This window comes from Lithobates pipiens, unplaced genomic scaffold (genome assembly GCF_037356315.1).
Source record: "Lithobates pipiens isolate NorthernLeopardFrog02 unplaced genomic scaffold, aLitPip1_a1.2 Scaffold_3, whole genome shotgun sequence".
Taxonomy (NCBI): Eukaryota; Metazoa; Chordata; class Amphibia; order Anura; family Ranidae; genus Lithobates; species Lithobates pipiens.
The window spans coordinates 180,712,769-180,733,895 of NW_027507790.1; the positions used below are offsets into that span (position 1 = coordinate 180,712,769).

At 44.0% G+C, this 21,127-nt stretch overlaps 1 protein-coding gene across 2 annotated transcripts in view; it reads right to left on the minus strand.

The window, feature by feature from the left end:
* The window catches only part of LOC143940818 (THAP domain-containing protein 1-like), a 36,948-nt gene that overhangs the window by 8,997 nt on the left and 6,824 nt on the right, over positions 1 to 21,127 (minus strand). For both annotated transcript variants that reach the window (XM_077462580.1, XM_077462579.1), the window contains exon 2: positions 19,188 to 19,278. In XM_077462580.1, the coding sequence (XP_077318706.1) occupies positions 19,188 to 19,255 (68 nt within the window). In that variant the 5' untranslated portion in view covers positions 19,256 to 19,278. The remainder of the gene's footprint in view (positions 1 to 19,187; positions 19,279 to 21,127) is intronic.

Below are 21,127 nucleotides of genomic sequence, written 5' to 3' on the forward strand. Positions count from 1 at the left end.
CACGGCAAGTCTTCCAGGTCCTGAAGCAACAAAACAGCCCCAGACCATCACACTACCACCACCATATTTTACTGTTGGTATAATGTTCTTTTTATGAAATGCAGTGTTCCTTCTACGCCAGATATACTTGGACACACACCTTCCAAAGAGTTCCACTTTTGTCTCATCGGTCCACAGAATGTTGTCCCAAAAGTCTTGGGGATCATCAAGATGTGTTGTGGAGAAATTGAGACGAGCTTTGATGTTCTTTTTGCTCAGCAGTGGTTTTCTCCTTGGAACTCTGCCATGCAGGCCATTTTTGCCCAGTCTTTTCCTGATGGTGGAGGCATGAACGCTGACCTTAACTGAGGCAAGTGAGGCCTGCAGTTCCTTGGACGTTGTTGTGGGGTCTTTTGTGACCTCTTGGATGAGTCGTCGCTGCGCTCTTGGGGTAATTTTGGGCGGCCGGACACTCCTGGGAAGGTTCACCACTGTTCCATGTCTTCGCCATTTGTGGATAATGGCTCTCACTGTGGTTCGCTGGATTCCCAAAGCTTTGGAAATGGCTTTATAACCCTTTCCAGACTGATGGATCTCAATTACTTTCTTTCTCAATTGTTCCTGAATTTCTTTGGGTCTCGGCATGATGTGTAGCTTTTAAGGATCTTCTGGTGGACCTTACTGTGTCAAGCAGCTCCTATTTAAGTGATGCCTTGATTGTGAACAGGTGTGGCAATAATCAGGCCTGGGTGTGGCTAGAGAAATTGAACTCAGGTGTGGACAACCACAGTTATAGTATGTTTTAACAAGGGGGGGCAATCACTTTTTCACACAGGGCCATGATGGTTTGGATTTTTTTTCACCTTTAATAATAAACACCTTCATTTACAAATTGCATTTTGTGTTTACTTGTGTTGTCCTTGACTATTGTTTAAATTGGTTTGATGTTCCGAAACACTTAAGTGTGACAAACATGCAAAGGAACAGGAAATGAGGAAGGGGGCAAACACTTTTTCACACCACTGTAAATTGGCATCTCTGTTTACTAAACATGCCGTTTCTGTTGCAGTCAATGCAGCCGTTCTGTGTTCTGAGATGAGAAGAGAAAAAAATAGTTCTCCAGCACTCATCTCGGTATATTAAACCTGCAATGCTCTGAGATAAGCAGAGATCATCCTGATCTCAGCTTATCAAAGTTTACTAAACGGACACCACAAATGGAAAAAAGACCAAAAATTTTGAAAAAAAATAAATAAAATATATTTTCTACTTTTTGTTATAAGAAAAATCAAATAAAATCAATTTTAGTCATTTAGGCTAAAAATTTATTCAGCCACATGTCTTTAGTAAAAAAAAGGCAATAAGCGTATATTTATTGGTTTGCACAAAAGTTATAGTGTCTACAAACTAGAATATATTTTCTGGAACTTACACAGCTTTTAATCTATGACTGCTTATCTCATTCCTTGAGGTGCTAAAATGGCAGGGCAGTACAACCCCCCCATCCAAATTACCCCATTTTGGAAAGTAGACACCCCAAGGAAATTGCTGAGAGGCACGTTGAGCCCATTGAATATTTTTTTGTCCCAAGTGATTGAATAATGACCAAAACATTTTTACAAAAAGTTGTCGCTAAATGATATATTGCTCACACATGCCATGGTTATATGTGGAATTGCACCCAAAAATACATTTTGCTACTTCTCCCACATGTGTGGGACTTTTTGGGAGCCTAGCCACATACGGCCCCCCGAAACCAATCACCGCGTTCAGGATTTCTAAGGGTGCAAATTTTTGATTTCACTCCTCACTACCTATCACAGTTTTGAAGGCCATAAAATACCAAGGTGGCACAAACCCCCTCCCCCCCAAATGACCCCATTTTGGAAAGTAGAAACCCCAAGCTATTTGCTGAGAGGCATGTTGAGCTTATTGAATATTTTATTTTGTCCCAAGTGACTGAATAATGACAATAAATATATATATATATATATATATATATATATATATATATATATATATATATATATATATCACTAAATGATATATTGCTCACACATGCCATGGTTATATGTGAAATTGCATCCCAAAATACATTTTGCTGCTTCTCCTGAGTACGGGGATACCACATGTGTGGGACTTTTTGGGAGCCTAGCCGTGTACGCGGCCCCGAAAACCAATCACCGCCTTAAGGATTTCTAAGGGCGCAAATTTTTGATTTCACTCCTCATTACCTATCACAGTTTCGAAGGCCATAAAAACGGCAAGATATGCTCTTTTTTTTTTAAACTGTGGTGGTGAAATCACCTCCTACAGCGTTGGAGTCACGGCTTTATGTATCATGGGAGCAAACGCTGTTGCTTTCAAGATAAATAAATCCACGCTGAAGCTGAATGGCGTACCTGCTAAGCAAATTATGGTTAACATTACAGTAAGACCTTACCATACCATAAAATACCTACAAAGCAAATACCAAAAAAAAAAAAAAAAACATAGTAAACACAACCTGTGCCTAAAATATATATATGCTGAAGCATGGGGGCATCCTCCTGCAAAAAAGTTATGCCGCGTACACACAGTCGGACTTTTCCCACGGGCAAGCCTCCGTCGGAATTTCAACCGTATGTACGCGACATTAGGAGCAAAATCGCTCCTCTGCCCCTATGCTTCGGCACATTTTTAAACTGTGGTGGTGAAATCACCTCCTACAGCACTGGAGTCACAGCTTTATGTATCGTGGGAGCAAACGCTGTTGCTTTCAAGATAAATAAATCCACGATGCAGCTGAATGGCGCACCTGAAAACAAAAAAATGGTGAACAATAAAACACAGTAAACAGTATAAAAAAAATTACATACCTGAAAAGCAAGCATGAAAAAAACATAATAAAACATTGCAGAATAGAATACAGTAAAAAAAAAAAAAAAGGAGGAGAGAGCGAGAGCGAGAGAGCAATAAGACAACTATTTTTGGTTTATTTTATTTTTTTGTGTTTTTATTTTTTAACTTTTTTTGTACACTTTTTTTGTAACTGTAATTGTAACAACTGTAACTGTTTGGGTCTCTCAAAATGTGATGGCATCTTGGAAGACCCTGTGTAAGTGTGTCCTAGCCTGTGAAATGCTGTACCCTACGCTAAAACTTCACTAGTGCGTGGTAGCGTTCAAAACATTCACCAATGCAAAGACCAGGATTGTCAGGACAGCGTGGACAATAATAACGGGCGTCATGCCTATATCCGCGCTTGGTACAGACACGACATCTTCTTTGGGGGGCTCGTTGGGTAGGGGTACGCTGGAGGACATACGAAAATGCCTCTCATGCAGCCAGCTTACTGCATTTGGTTGGGAATGGTGAGGTGCAGAACTGTCTGGATACAGAAGGTCTGCGAAAATCTCTTCCTGGAATGTAAGGAAGGATAAAGTTCCGCCTGAAGCTTTGTATAGCACATGAGCGTTCAGTAAAGCCAATTGAAATAAGTAGACACCTTTTTGTACCAGCGTCTGGCCTTACGGGCAACTGGATACAGCGCCAACAACTTGTCGTTGAGGTCCACCCCTCCCATATTTTGGTTATATTCGTGGACACAGAGGGGTTTCTCCACAACACCAGTCGCGTAGTAATTTGGACTGTTGTGTCTGCATGAAGGGAGGTAAGAATGAAAACCTTATTATCCCTCCACTTCATAGCAAAAAGTTATTACACTGCAAGCAGGCTCTCTCCCCCAGCCTAAGATGAGAATCTACAAGCCGCTGGGGAAAGCCCCGGCGATTAGGTCGCACAGTGCAACATGCTCCAATCTGCTGATCAAACAAATGACTAAACAGTGGCACGCCACGAGGAGAGTGACATCACTTCCTCCTGCCTGTATTTACAGTTCACAGGCAGGGGAAGCTTCTCATTCGCCAGGAGCGATCACGAGGGGGTGGCCCAAAATCAATGGCTGACCCCTCATCACAGATCGCTCCTGAAGTGAAATGGACTGCTGCCACCACCAGGGGGGTCCGATCGGACCCCCCCACCCGCTGCAAGGCAGGCACGTACAGGTACATTGATGTGCCTGTCCGTGCCATCATATATGTACAGGCGGTGGGCCTTAAGTGGTTAAAGGAAGGTAAACATTGTACCCTGAAAGTATTTTTAGACGTTTCCATATATACACACCTGTTTTGTATAGGGTAAATTCTTGTAATACTTTTATAAACTAATAAAATAATATTGAGACGAAAAGGAAAAAAAGGGCTGGGGGGGGGGGGGAAGGAGAGAAAGGAGAACAAAAACAAACAATTGTTTGGAAAACATTCATACACAGTTGGAGTAAGGCTAGGTTTGCACTGACAGCGGGAATGAAAATCATGCAAGTTCAGCTGAACTCACACATTTTCATTCTCGCATGCCAGTCCCGACTTCGGGGGTGATTTCAGAGATATCTGTGCGGGTTGCTGAACAGATAGCAATGGAAATCGCCCCCCGAAGTCGCCAAAAGTAGTACACAAACTACTTTTGGGAATCGATTCGGATGGTGCCATTGCCGGCAATTGCTGCCGATTTGGCATGTGATTTGACATGTCAAATCTCATGCCAAATCGTGCCAATGCGAACCAGGGCTTAAGCTCGTAAACGTAAATATGGCAAGGGGAGTTGAAATAACAAGGTCCTTATCAGGGGTACTTGGTAAAAACTGCCGTGCCGACCAGTCACGTACCTGGTGCGCAATTGGTCTTCAAATGGTTGTACCAGGATGATCCTGCCGCCTTTGCAGCTTTCTCGGCTCTGCCGTCCTATCGGGAGACCCAAACCACCAGCGGTATATACGCCGGCTAGTCGGACACCCAGACAAAGCCGAAATCGGCCTTGATCGGGTCTCCGCTATGGTAACCCGGGAATCTTGATGTTTTGAATGCTTTTAAGTGAAGAGGAGGGATTTGATCCCTTCATAAAAGAGTACCTGTAACAAGGATGTTTACAGAGTTTTTTGTTTTTTTTAAGTGCCCCTGTCCCATCGTACAAAGGCTTAAATGTGTGTCAGTCCCGCACATGTGAGGTGTCACTGTTAACGTCAGATCATATGCAGTAATTCTAGTACTAGACCTCATGTGTAAAGCTAACGTGGTAACCTGTAAAGGCTTTTAAAGCGTCACACCAATGGATAGTAAAATTTACACCGTTTGCTGCTGTTGCACGGGCCTTTGCAATTTAAAAAGCATTGCTTGTTTGGTATCTATCTACTCTATGTAACATCATTAGGGATGCACCGAAATTTAGGCCGCCGAAACATATCGGCTGAAAATGCCCTTTTCGGCAATTTGCCGAAAGAGAAAAACGGCCGACAATGGAGCCGAAAATGGGGCGGGCCAGGGTAGGGGGCTGGGCTTCGCCCCCCGCCCCTGGTGCGCCTATCATGAAAAGCTATATCATGCTATAGTGCAGGAGAGCCGTCTCCACCATCTGTTTGATCACAGCACGGGAACATCACAGATTTCAGTTCAATAGCTGTGTGTTCCCGGCCGCGCGCCGTCACGTACAGCCCCTCCCCCTTGTCCGGGCACTTTGATAGACAGATCACCCGTAGGATTGGACGGATGATCTGTCTATCAAAGTGCCCTGACAAGGGGGAGGGGCTGTACGTGACGGCGCGCGACCAGGAACACACAGCTATTGAACTGAAAGCTGTGATGTTCCCCTGCTGTGATCAAACAGGCGACGGAGGCAGCTGCTATGAGGGGACACACTGGCTGCAACTGGGGGGACACACTGGCTGCAACTGGGGGGACACACTGGCTGCAACTGGGGGGACACACTGGCTGCAACTGGGGGGACACACTGGCTGCAACTGGGGACACACACTGGCTGGCTGCATTGTATCAATTGTATCATGTGTCATGTATCATGAGTGCAATTTCTGACCATCTCCTGTACCACGTCCCCAGTCTCTGACCACCTCCTGTACCACGTCCCCAGTCTCTGACCATCTCCTGTACCACGTCCCCAGTCTCTGACCACCTCCTGTACCACGTCCCCAGTCTCTGACCATCTCCTGTACCACGTCCCCAGTCTCTGACCCTCTCCTGTACCACGTCCCCAGTCTCTGATCATCTCCTGTACCACGTCCCCAGTCTCTGACCATCTCCTGTACCACGTCCCCAGTCTCTGACCATCTCCTGTACCACGTCCCCAGTCTCTGACCATCTCCTGTACCACGTCCCCAGTCTCTGACCATCTCCTGTACCACGTCCCCAGTCTCTGACCATCTCCTGTACCACGTCCCCAGTCTCTGACCATCTCCTGTACCACGTCCCCAGTCTCTGACCATCTCCTGTACCACGTCCCCAGTCTCTGACCATCTCCTGTACCACGTCCCCAGTCTCTGACCACCTCCTGTACCACGTCCCCAGTCTCTGACCACCTCCTGTACCACGTCCCCAGTCTCTGACCACCTCCTGTACCATGTCCCCAGTCTCTGACCACCTCCTGTACCATGTCCCCAGTCTCTGACCACCTCCTGTACCATGTCCCCAGTCTCTGACCACCTCCTGTATAAAAATATTTTTTAAAAACAGTCATTTTCGGTATCGGTTTTCGGCCTAGTGTATTTTTCATTTTCGGTATCGGTTTCGGCACCAAAAAACCCATTCGGTGCATCCCTAAACATCATCTTTTACAAAACAAATTGGGTTATGTATTGTGTTTTTTTGCATTCAAAATTTTAAATACAATGTATCTCCCCCTCCCCCCAAAAAAATGTGCTTTAAAAAAATAACTTCTGTGCAAATATCATGTGAGACAAAATAAAAAAAAAAAAAAAAAAAACCCCACCAATTTATTCTCTACGGTGTCTGCTTTAAGAACATGCAGTATATGAATGTTTGGGGGTTCCAAGTAATTTTCGACCAAAATAAAAAAAACTGATTATTAGTATTAGCGCGCCAGGAGTCGGGCTCTTGCTACATTGCCAAATGGTTTTAATGTAATCTAAAGAAAATCTTGCAGAGCCGGAGTGGATTTCAGTGATTTGCTCATTTCGAGTTGCCAGTTGCTGTATATTTGTCGCCATCTCCTGGCTGAATGCAGGTACAATACAAGTGAAGAAAAAAAAAAAAAATGTGTGTGTATATATATATATATATATATATATATATATATATATATATATATATAAAATAGAACTAAATGCAAACTCCCCCCCCCCCCCAATTTTGGATAGAATCAGTCCCCCTGTCAGGTTTTTTGTGTCTAATTGGGGAGATTTAACCTCACTTCCTGTCCCATAGCCAAAACAGGAAGTGACAAGTAATCGCTCCAAAGTGAGAGGATCCCAGAGTGTCACCAGAGTCCACAGAAATAGTGTCCTTATAGGAAGATTTGCCCACTATTACTCTTCAGGTGTCCACCCAAAAATCTGGATTTTCTTTTACTTTTGATAAGGACATATAGAGAGGGCACAGACAGAAATAAAAACTGACAGGTGTTCAATCCCTTTTTTACTCTATCCAAAAACTATAAAAAAAATAATTGCCTTTAGTTACACTTTATGGCAAACTGGTTAATATAGACAGCTAAAGGCAAATTACCATCCATTGGCTATAGCACTTAGTTCTGCAATCCTGTGACCGGTATTCAGCCGACACACACACACACACACACACACACACACAGCAAGGATTAAATGTTCGTATGTCTAGGGGGAGCTGAAAAGGCTGTATTATTAACCTTACACCCTGCTCTGGCAGGTTTCGCCGTTGACATCTTTTCTCCCCTGCTCTGGGCTGTGAGCAGCCCCTCAGTCTCATGTACAATGCAGGGATTTTGACCCTGAATTGTATATGGAGAAGGCAGGTGTGTGACTGTGGATGGAAGCACCTTAAAAAGGAGGCTTCACGGGCACTAGAAGTAGCAATATAACGTAAAAAAAAAAAAAGTTAAAGTATAACTAAATGCAAAACTTTTTTTTAAGTTTTGGATAGATTGCAGAAGGATTAGAACATTTGTCAGTTTTTATTGCCGTCTGTGTCTCCATTGTCATTTTTAGAAATTTTATTTGGTTACAGCGTCAAATGACCGCGCGATTGTCATTTAAAGTAACAGTGCCACATTGCAAAAAAATGGCATGGTCATTAAGGGGGTAAAACCTCCTGGGGCTGTAGTGGTTAAGCTTCTACAGCAATCCCTCCTCCAAAGTTGCATTTTAAAAATAGGCAGCACCGATCTTTTGACCTCATTCAGATGGATTTTTAGTATCTTCACATTTTATTAAAGGTTACCAAGAGTATGGGGACTCTATAGAACTAGGTGTTTATTCTGATGTCTTGACTTGTTATGTTAACAATTTTCCTGGGATGAAATACTGTATTATATTTCCTTGGGAAAAAAAAATGTTTCAGGCTACCTCCAATGCTGTGGCCACAGGAGTGAAGGCCGTGCGGAGGATCAGTGTGCAAACTGCTTGACTTTCCCTTGCAGATTATAGGCCTGATAAATTATGATTGGGGTTTGTGGACGAATAATTGCATTTTATCAAGTATCATGTTGCAGCTCATATACAGTAAAACCTTGGATTGAGAGCGTTTTGAAAGACAAGCAAAATTTTTTTAAAACATACAAGCGATGTCTTGATATACAAGTAGCGCCATGTCACAACTGAGTATAAAAGAGAAGAGAGGCGCCTCTAAGTGTCGCAATATGGTTACATTTAATGAAGGTACAACATTTGATCATCAATAATGTGAGTTGCTAAAACAGGCACATCCAAGTATGCAAGCATCCGGGGTAAAGAGTCCACATAGACCTTCCTCCGCACCACCATCAATGTCATCCCTTCCACGCTGCGCTCCACAAGCGCTTCCAAGTCTTGCTTTCAGATCGTTCTACTGCAGGGTAGTCTTCCCGGTCACGATTGCAGAGTGACAGTGGTGAGAGCCGGCAGTGCGGAGGATGCTCTATGTGGACAGCTTTACCCTGGATTCCTGCATGCTTAGATGTGCCTTTTTTAATCATAAACCATGTGAGTTGCTAAATGTTGTACCTTCATTAACCACCTCAATACAGTGCAGTTACACCCCCTTCCTGACCAGACCAATTTTCAGCTTTCAGCGCTCTCACAGTTTAAATGACAATTACTCAGTCATGCAACACTGTACCCATATGAAACTTGCGTCCTTTTTTCCACACAAATAGAGCTTTCTTTTAGTGGTATTTAATCACTAGTGGGTTTTTTATTTTTTGTGTTATAAATAAAATAAAACGTAAATTTTGTGAAAAAAAATGCCTTTTTCTTTGTTTCTGTCATAAATTTTTGATAATTAGTAATTTTTCTTCATACATTTTGGCCAAAATTTATCCTGCTACATATCTTTGGTAAAAATAACCCACATTAGTATATATTATTTGGTCTTTGTGAAAGTTATAGAATCTACAAACCATGGTGCCAATCACTGAAAATTGATCACATCTGATCAGGCCTTCAGTACATCAGGTGCATCTCATTTCTTGAGACACTAACAAGTCAGGAAAGTACAAATACTCCCCAAATGACCCCTTTTTACAAAGTAGACATTCCAAGGTATTAAGTAAGTGGCATGATGAGTTTTTTTAAGTTGTCATTTTTTCCCACAATTCTTTGCAAAATGAAGATTTTTTTTTTATTATTATTATTTTTTTTTTACAAAATTGTCATATTATCAGGTTATTTCTCACACACAGCATATGCATACAACAAATTACACCCCAAAATACATTTTGCTACTCTTCCTGAGTACGGCCATACCACATGTGTGAGACTGTTAAGCCTCATACACACGGTCGGACTTTGTACAAACTTTTCCGTGGACTTTTGTACAAAGAGCGTGGTCCACAAGTTTGTATTGCATACACACGGTCGGACTTTTTGACAACAAACACGAACGTAATGACGTCACAATGTACTGACGCTGCTTCAAAAGAGGACGTTCAATGACTCCAGTGCCACCTTTGGTGAACTTGTGTATTGTAGTCTGATCTTTTGCATTGGTTCTGAGCATGCGTGTTTGTACCTTGTACAAAAGTCCGATGCTTTTGCGTACACACGGTCGGACTTTGCTCCATTGGACTTTTGTTGCCAGAAAGTTTGTCCGTTCGCACAGCCAACAAAAGTCCGATGAAAACAGAAAAAGTTTGTCCGATGGAGCGTACACACAGTCGGATGTTGCTCCAAAACAGCTAATTTGCATGTTTGTTGTCAAAAAGTCCGACCAAGGCCTTTACACAGCCTGGCCACATACAGAGCACCAACATTGAAGTAGTACCTTCAGGCGTTCTATGAGCAAAAATGATGCATCTCATTTCTCAACCACCTATTACACTTTCGAAGGCCCTGGAGTACCAGGACAATGGAATTTCCCATAAAATTACCCCATTTTGGAAAGCAAACACCCCAACGTATAATCTGTGAGGCATAATGAGTCTTTTGAACGGTTAATTTTTTTTCCAGAAGTTTTTGGAATATGTGGGAAAAAATTAAAACACTTTTTTTTTTTAACCACTTCAGCCCCGGACCAATAAACACCTTAAGGACCAGAGGTCTTTTTCCAATTTCGCACTGCGCTGCTTTAACTGGTAATTGCGCGGTCATGCAATATTGCACCCAAACGAAATTTGCGTCCTTTTCTTCCCACAAATAGAGCTTTCTTTTGATGGTATTTGATTGCCTCTGCGATTTTTTTTTTTTGCGATATAAATGGAAAAAGAGCAAAAATTTTGAAAAAAAAAGATATTTTCTTCTTTTTGTTATAAGAAAAATCGAATAAACTAAATTTTAGTCATACATTGAGGGCAAAATTTATTCAGCCACATGTCTTTAGTAAAAAAAATGTCAATAAGCGTATATTTTTTGGTTTGCGCAAAAGTTATAGCGTCTACAAACTAGAGTACATTTTCTGGAATTTACACAGCTTTTAATTTATGACTGCCGATCTCATTTCTTGAGGTGCTAAAATGGCAGGGCAGTACAAATCCCCCCCAAATGACCCCATTTTGGAAAGTAGACACCCCAAGGAAATTGCTGATGGGTATGTTGAGCCCATTGAATATTTATTTTTTTTGTCCTAAGGGATTGAATAATGACTAAAAATGATATATTGCTCACACATGCCATAGTTATATGTGGAATTGCACCCCAAAATATATTCCGCTACTTCTCCCGAGTATGGGGATACCACATGTGTGGGACTTTTTGGGAGTCTAGTCGCGCACGGCACCCCGAAAACCAATCACCACCTTCAGGATTTCTAAGGGTGCAAATTTTTGATTTAACTCCTCACTACCTATCACAGTTTCGAAGGCCATAAAATGCCAAAATAGCACAAAACCCCCCAAAATGACCCCATTTTGGAAAGTAGACACCCCAAGCTATTTACTGAGAGGCATGTTGAGTCCATGGAATATTTTATATTTTGCCACAAGTTGCGGGAATATTACAAACTTTTTTTTTTTTGCACAAAGTTGTCACTAAATGATATATTGGTCACACATGCTATGGGCATATGTGAAATGACACCCCAAAATACATTCTGCTGCTTCTCCTGAGTACGGGGATACCACATGTGTGGGACTTTTTGGGAGTCTAGTCGCGCACGGCACCCCGAAAACCAATCACCACCTTCAGGATTTCTAAGGGTACAAATTTTTGATTTAACTCCTCACTACCTATCACAGTTTCGAAGGCCATAAAATGCCAAAATAGCACAAAACCCCCCCAAATGACCCCATTTTGGAAAGTAGACACCCCAAGCTATTTACTGAGAGGCATGTTGAGTCCATGGAATATTTTATATTTTGCCAAAAGTTGCGGGAAGATTACAAACTTTTTTTTTTTTTGCACAAAGTTGTCACTAAATGATATATTGCTCACACATGCTATGGGCAGAAGTCAAATTACACCCCAAAATAAATTCTGCTGCTTCTCCCGAGTATGGGGATACCACATGTGGGGGACTTTTTGGGAGCCTAGCCACGTACGGGACCCCGAAAACCAAGCACTGCCTTCCGGATTTAAATATAAAATGCTACCAAAAAACCTGTTAGCGATGGCAGGGATCAGGCCTGACTCTGCGATCGCTGCAGTTATGTGTTTAGTGTTTTGTAAGTGACAGTGATCGATCGATACTGCACTTGGGTGGGCTGGGCAGAGGGGCAAAACGCAGGTGCTAGCAGGTATCTGGGCTGATCCCGCTAACAATGCGTTTTTTTGGAACCCTAAACTGCTGGGGACGCTAGTATAGATCTGATCAGATCAGATATTGATCTGTTCAGATTCTATAGCACTACGGGAGGTGTATGCTTTGCGTGTGGGTGTTAGCGGTACTGGCACTAACCTAGCGCTGCCTGGGGCGACGCAGACCCTGACCCTAAAACCTAATTGATATCACCCGCCGGGTGATCAGGGGGTTAAACCTTTATTGGGTAATAAATGGTGGGTGCCCTGATGCTATAAAAAACAAACTAACCAGAGTCACCCGTAACACTTATACGGTGATCAGTGGTGAAAGGGTTAACTAGGGGCAATCAGGGGGTTCAAATTTTTATTAGGTAGTATATGGGGGTCCCTGGCGCTATATAAAAACCTGACGGGGAACCTAAATTACTAACTGGCTAACCAGCGTCACCAGTGACACTTATACTGTGATCGCTGGTGAAAGGGGGTGAAAGGGTTAACTAGCAGCAATCAGGGGGTTAAAACCATTATTGGGTAGTATATCGGGGTACCTAGCGCTATAAAAACCTGGCGGTGAACCTAAAAAAATAACTAGCTACCTAGCGACACTAGCGACACTGATGCAGCGATCAGAAAAATGATCGCTTAGTGACACTGGCAAAAGGGGGTGAAAGGGTTAACTAGCGGCAATCAGGGGGTTAAAACCATTATTGGGTAGTATATCGGGGTACCTAGCGCTATAAAAACCTGGCGGTGAACCTAAAAAAATAACTAGCTACCTAGCGACACTAGCGACACTGATGCAGCGATCAGAAAAATGATCGCTTAGTGACACTGGCAAAAGGGGGTGAAAGGGTTAACTAGCGGCAATCAGAGGGTTAAAACCATTATTGGGTAGTATATCGGGGTACCTAGCGCTATAAAAACCTGGCGGTGAACCTAAAAAAATAACTAGCTACCTAGCGACACTAGCGACACTGATGCAGCGATCAGAAAAATGATCGCTTAGTGACACTGGCAAAAGGGGGTGAAAGGGTTAACTAGCGGCAATCAGGGGGTTAAAACCATTATTGGGTAGTATATCGGGGTACCTAGCGCTATAAAAACCTGGCGGTGAACCTAACAAAATAACTAGCTACCTAGCGACACATGCAGCGATCAGAAAAATGATCGCTTAGTGACACTGGCAAAAGGGGGTGAAAGGGTTAACTAGCGGCAATCAGGGGGTTAAAAACATTATTGGGTAGTATATCGGGGTACCTAGCGATATAAAAACCTGGCGGTGAACCTAAAAAAATAACTAGCTACCTAGCGACACATGCAGCGATCAGAAAAATGATCGCTTAGTGACACTGGCAAAAGGGGGTGAAAGGGTTAACTCTAGGGGCAATCAGGGGGTTAAATCTTTATTGGGGGGTGATAGGGGGCTACCCTGGACCTAACACTAACTGTCCTGACAGTTTTTACTGTCACAACTGACACTGAATGCATTGATCAGTAAAGAAATGATCAATGCAATCAGTGACACTGTGACTGGGGGGGGGGGGGGGTTTGTGTGCCTGTGTGTACCTACATGTCAGTGTAGTGTTGGTGCACACTTACTATTAGTCTTCTCCTCGTAGTCCGGTCAAAAAGACCGCCCCGAGGAGAATGACATCACTTCCTCCTTCCTGTGTAAACAATACACAGTGGGAGGAAGCTTCTCATTGGCCAGGAGCGATCCAGAGGGGGTGGCCGAAAACGAACGGCCATCCCCTCATCACGGAGCGCTCCTGGAGGGAACCGGACCGTCGTATCCAACGGGAGGGGGTCCGATTGGACCCCCCACCCGCTGGAAGGCAATCACGTACATCTACGTGATTGTGCCTGCCTGTGCCATTGTGCTGACGTACATTGGCAATACGGCGGTCCTGAAGTGGTTAAACACAAAATTGTCAATTTATAAGATATTTCTAACACATAGCATGTATATAGCAAAAATTACACCCTAAAATACATTCTGCTACTCCTCCCAAGTATGGCGATACCACATGTGTAGGACTTTTACACAGCCTGGCCACATAGAGAGGCCGAACATTGAAGTAGTACGTTCAGGCGTTCTAGGAGCATAAATGACACATCTCATTTCATTCCTACCCATCACACTTTTGAAGGTCCTGGACCACCAGGACAGTGAAATTACCCACAAAATCACCCCATTTTGGAAAGCAAACACCCCAACGTATATTCTATGAGACATGGGCTGCAAATAGGTACTCGGGTACTCTGATGGCCTGGTGACAGGTACTCGGGTACTCTGATGGCCTGGTGACAGGTACTCTGAAGGCTTGGTGACTGGTATTTGGGTACTCTGAAGAGCGGTGACAGGTACTCATATGGACTGTGACAGGTACTCGGGTACTCAGATGAGCCGTGACAGGTACTCGGGTACCCTGATGGGCCGTGACGGGTGCCCTGATGGGCCGTGACGGGTGCCCTGATGGGCCGTGACGGGTACTCGGGTACCCTGATGGGCCGTGACAGGTACTCGGGTACCCTGATGGGCCGTGACAGGTACTCGGGTACCCTGATGGGCCGTGACAGGTACTCGGGTACCCTGATGGGCCGTGACAGGTACTCGGGTACCCTGATGGGCCGTGACAGGTACCCTGATGGGCCGTGACAGGTACTCGGGTACCCTGATGGGCCGTGACAGGTACTCGGGTACCCTGATGGGCCGTGACAGGTACTCGGGTACCCTGATGGGCCGTGACAGGTACTCAAATACTCTGATGGACTGGGACAGGTACTTTGATGGACTGTGATTGACCGGTACTATGAGGGGTGGTGACAGGTCCTCTTTATTGGGGGGCAATCAGTGTGATTGGTGTACACTAGGAGGTAACGAGATGTTACCGCAATCTCCTCCTCGCACACGATCGGTGTGTGAGGAGGAGAACAACCCGGTAACATCTCGTTACCGTGGTTTGTTTACATTTTAGTTATTGGCTGTGAAAGGATCACAGCCGATCACGTGGGTAAACAGCCGGCCAATGGCTGTTTACCAGCGTTGGTGACGAGCAGTGTTCCCGGGGAACACGCCGCCACCGACGTGCGCGCATGCGCCGTGCACAGCCGGGGTGTGACCATCTGTGATCGGCCGTGACTTCATCGCGGCCGATCACGTGGTAAACAGCCATAACCAATGGCTGTTCACCCCCTTCGGTGACGAGCGGTGTCTCCGTGACACGCCGCCACCGAAGAAACAGGGATGCGCACGCACGATCGCGCGCATTCCCTGTTTAAACGGGAGGCTGTCATATGACGGCCTCCCGTCACAATAGGTGCGCCGCCTGGCCGTCATTTGACAGCCGGCGGTCAGCAACCAGTTAAATGTAACCATATTGCTCCACTTAGAGTCGCCTCTCTTCTCTTCCAGCTTCTAATCCCCTTGTGGAGGCTTCCATTTGTGGAAGGACATTTTATGCTTACACAACCTATCACATTCCTATAATCTTTTTATATAGACTATAAACTGAAGGACTTGAATAAATGTTTGTGACACGAATCATCTGAGATTCCATTATTTCTTATGGGGAAATTTGCTTTGATACAAGAGTGCTTTGGATTACAAGCATGTTTCTGGGACAAATCATGTCCTTAAAGAGGAAGTAAAGGCAAAAAAAAAAAACACACCCTGTAAGGCAAAGGTATAATGAGCTAGTATGCATAGCATGCTAGCTCATTATGAATAACTTACCTGAGAACGAAGCCTCCGAAGCAGTCCTCCGTCTTCCTCTTTGCCGCTGCCATGTATCCTGGAGCAACTTCCGGGTCTCGCTGCTCCAGCGCTGTGATTCACCAGAGCCGCGTTGACGTCACTCCCGCGCATGCGCACGGGAGCCAACAATCGTGGCCTGCGCGCCCCTGTCTACGGCGCATTCGCCGTAGATAGCTGTGGCTGTCTTCAGGTAAATATCTCCTAAACCTATACGGTTTAGGAGATATTTCTTGGACCTACAGGTAAGCCTTAATCTAGGCTTACCTGTAGGTCAAAGTGGTTTGTAAGGGTTTACAACCACTTTAAATCCAAAGTTTTACGTAGTTTATTAAAGAATAGTAGAAAGTTTGGAAATAGTGTTGTTTTTTTAAACAATTATATGATATATTACAATGTTGCAACTCTTGCATTCAATGCATGTCTACACAGCAAGAATAATTCTTACTAATATTATATGATTGTGCATCGCTATTTACTTATACTACTCGTCCATTTTACTGGAATGCCACCCTCCTAAAGGGTATGGCAGCTCAGTTTCAGCTGCTTCATTCGTTTTATTTTTTAGGCATATTTTTCTTTATTTTCACCCAGTGATCCAGCCAGTAATCTGTATATTTTCAACTTCCTATCCAGCAGAAGTGGCAGTTAGAAGGTTGAGACAAACCAATCAACGTTGACAGAGGTGGATACAATGGACATAATGTATACATTTATGTAAAAGCCTTATCCAAAAAGGAAAAAAAAATAAAAAAAAATGTTGCTTTAGTTCTGCTTAATGCAGAACTAAACCTATTGATTTAGCGATTTCCCAAAACAATAACATACAAGGAATGCCCTAAATGATAACTGTCCCATTTGCTTGTGTGCTGAACCGGACTGTCAAGACAGCAAACGGGGCTGGTGTCATTACTAATCCCCTATGCAGCACCACGATGACTGCAGACCAAACATAGACCAAGATGGCAACTTCCTAGGCTGTAAACTAAAGGATAGGAAGGTTATGCTTTGCTTTAAGAAAATCTCATTTAAATTTGTTAGTCAAAGTGGTTGTAAAGTGATTTTTTCCCCCCTAAAACAAAATAGTTACACTTACATGATAGGTGCACAGGGCAGCTTGGAAACCTCCTCTTCTGGGAATCCCTGCCGGCGCACTATGCTCCTCCTCTTCTGCGAACCCCTGCCGGCGCACTATGCTCCTCCTCTTCTGGGAACCCCTGCCGGCGCACTATGCTCCTCCTCTTCTGGGAACCCCTGCTGGCGCACTATGCTCCTCCTCTTCTGGGAACCCCTGCTGGCGCACTATGCTCCTCCTCTTCTAGGAATCCCTGCTGGCGCACTATGCTCCTCCTCTTCTGGGAACCCCTGCTGGCGCACTATGTTCCTCCTCTTCTAGGAACCCCTGCTGGCGCACTATGCTCCTCCTCTTCTAGGAACCCCTGCCGGCGCACTATGCTCCTCCTCTTCTAGGAACCCCTGGCAGCACACTATGCCCCTGCCAGTGCACTATGCTCCTACTCTTCTGGGAACCCCTACCATTGCACTATGCTCCTCTTCTAGGAACCCCTGTCGGCGCACTATGCTCCTCCTCATTAAAAGAAGAAGACGATTCCTATAGTGGCCCTCACTGCAGCTCAAAAAAAAAGCTGCTTTTTACAGGTGTTTGAGCTTTTTTTTCTGCCTATAAAAGCTTGAAGAAGCTTGTTCTTTTTTGTGCTCTCTCACAATTTTGAGCTCTTTCAAACTTTTTTGAGCATAAGCATTTTTTTCCCCACAAACCTTCCTAGATAGTATTTTCTCAACCACTGTATAAGCAAAACAAAAAAGCTGAAACAAACGTTTTTGCAACTTTTTTTGAGCTCTTTGGGGCACTGAAAAATATATAAAACAGTGCTAGCAGCCTATATCAAGCAATATACATCCTAATAAACAGTGCCCAATGTATCAATGTTAAGAGAAAATAAAATCTAAAAGTGCAACAGTCCTTCAAAACTTTTGAATCGGTGAAGCGGCTCCCCTTTGGTGTCCCCACTCACCAAAACTATTGGATTCTCAGCTTCACAGTCTGGGATCAAAAGGGCATTGATCAAATGATCTGGGGATATGCTGGATGGTTCCTGAGTAGAATCTTGCAGGGAGACATTTTAAGACAGGAAGGGGCACTAGCTCCTCTAAAAAAAACACAAGTTGGGTGGGGTGTTTTTTCTGCCTGTAGGAGCATATACCTGAAAACACCCTAGTGTGCCTGGACACATTGGTTAATATGGAGGGGATTTTATAGGCAGAAAAAAAATAAGAGCTCAAAAGCCTGTAGGAGCCAATTCTTTGAGCTGCATTGTGCACAAGCCCTTAAAAGGGTTGTAAACCCTCATGTTTTTTCACCTTAAACCCCTGCTTTACTTACCTAAGCCCCAGAACTTGATCCACTGGGACACGCTGTCTCTCTGCCCGGGGTTCTCGGCTATTGATCGGCTAGAGAGCAGCGCAGCCATTGGCTCCTGCTGCTGTCAATCAAATCCAATGATGCGAGCGCCGGGGCCAGAGTCCTGCATTCGGCCTCTATGGACGCCAAATGCTGGACTCGGGAGTACACCTACAAGGTAACCCCTGGGAGAGCGCTTTTCCCAGGGGGTTATCTGATGTGTGGAGGAGCCGCAGAGGAACCCCAAAAGAGCAGGTATGGGACCACTCTGTGATAAACAAACTGCACAGTGGAGGCAAGTATGTTTATTTAAAAAAATAAAAATAAAAACCTTTAGTGTGACTTTAAGGTAAAAACCTTATGACTTCAGAACCACTTCAAGTCCATCTAAATCTACCAGTGCATCTACTACTACTATTCCTGCAGACTGACAATGCTGCTATCCAAAGGTGTCTCCACTGCTGCTCTGGATCCAAAGTGGAAATGCCTTAGAAAGTGTGTCACAGGCCGGATCACCAGGTGAAAATACAGAAACCAAATCTAAAAAGAAAAACAAATGCAGCCACCACATTTAAAGATTGGTAAGCTGCAATATATTAATTCTATGTTTTTGGCTGTATGTATATTTTACATCAAGAGCCCCAAAAAAATATCACTGACATACATGCCAACATCCACGTATATATTTGACTGTCTCTCTCTAGTGCCATCATCCTCCTGGCATCCTCATTTTCTGAACGATTATTAATTTGGTGCAGATATTTGCGTCATGTTGCAAATTAACATTACATGGTGTTGAGCACAGGTTCACTTTAATATAAAATACATACTACACTAATTACCTAAAAAAGTGCTTGCCGCATCCTTTTGACAGGCGATTCTTACAGCCGTTTGCAGCACAGACAGTCATTCTTTCTTAAGTTTTTTCAAAGCCTACATGGAATAAAAAAAATAGAAGTTATGAGTGTGAACCACAGACATTCCCTCATAAAGCTTAAATCAGGGCATAAACAGTTTTTGGACTTTTGCACCGTAAAAATAAATGACCACTTATGAAGTGCTTGACATGTGGATGCTGATGGGAATCGGTAAAACCCTCTGCACACTACAGTAAACACTGGACACCTCGCACTGAGGATTACAGTTAAGGCTGGAGAACAGTTCTCACAATGGGCTGCTCATTCACCACCTCTTCCATTCAGAAAATGTCTTGTACTCTTTTTTTATTGACTACAAGGCATTCTGTGATTGGACAAGAGGAGATCAAGATATTCATCTACACCTCCTACATTCACAGGGGATTTTGTCTTTAGTGAAAAGAATACAAGATGTTTTCTACATGGAAGAAGTGGTGAATGAGCGGCCTGCTGTGAGGACTGTACTCCAGCCAGAACTGTAAGGGCCCGTTCAAATTGTAAACCCTCATTTTTTTACGGAGCGGGGCAGCTGAGGGCCAGGGAGAGAGCAGTGCAATGCACAAACGCATTGCACTATTTTTTCATCTAACTTTATTGAAATGTCAAAATGTTATTTCATTTGTTTCTACGCACCGCGGCTTTGGTGCCCTGCACAGACAGTGCATGGAACCTTCAGAGGAGCTCCAGTCTGTTGTGGAAAAATCAATACAGTGTGGATTTTCCATACCCCACTGCTCTGCCCCAGGGGCTCTGCTGTTGTATGAACAGGGCACATAGAAAACATTTGCTTTCTGTATTCCATTGTGTTGATCTGATGCAGGAAAACATCAGTCACCGCACCTAGTGTGAACAAGCCCTGAAGCTCAGTGCTTACTGTAGTGTGTGGAGACTTTTACTGATCCCATCAGCCTCCACACATTACACACTTCATTAGTAGTCATTTATTTTTACAGTGTAAATAAAAAAATTATTTTTTCAGCTTTCCGGGCTTGATCACATTAGCAGTTTAGGGGTCACAAAACCCAGTGGTTGAGCTGCATTTTAATCACCCCCAAAAACTCCCCATTTAGCTGCAGAGCTGGACTTGTGGATGGAATTGGCACAATTCTGATCACTCGGGTGTAAACGGAGCCTTATAAAGAGAAGTATGTTTTTTTGTTTTTTTTTCTTGATTCACACTTAACTAGGTGGATGCAGCTTTGGTCCAATGCTGAATCTGTCCCCTCTACACTGAGAGCCGAGTGATCGAACATCGCAGATCACTCAGTTCTCACAGTTCCGTGAGCAGAGAGCTGGTGACTGTCAGCCAGCAGCTCTCCTCTCTGCCACGCCATGCCAACCCCCCCCCCCCCCCCACACACACTCACTGTAGTGCCAGGCTGTGAAGGGGCGGGAACGGAGGCTTGCTGAGAGTCCAGGGATCTTGCGGATCCCGACTCCAAAGTCGTGATGATGCGGAGCCTGGACTGACAACAGCGACGTCAGCAGAGCGAACTTCAGCCCGTACCCGTATGTCGGTCCGTGCATTTGATCGTGTGGTAGAACTGCACAATTAAGCTTTTTAAAAAAATCGTGATCTTGATTCAACCCGACGATCTCTATTGCAGAGTTTGCCGATTCTTTCATATAACAAGTGGAGAGACTTATCTGATCACTCAGCTGTCAAAAGAAAACATCCAGGCAGTCTGCCAAGTTTTTAAAATGAAACATTGTAACTAACTTCCTTCTTAGATCAAAAGGATAAACTTCTGTTTAAAGAGAAAATCCAGGCAGTCTGCCAAGTCTTTAACAATGTGTAAATGCAGGAAGTTTAAACACTTAAAGTCTAAATCTTTTCTGACACTTGTTTCTTATGTTAAAATCAA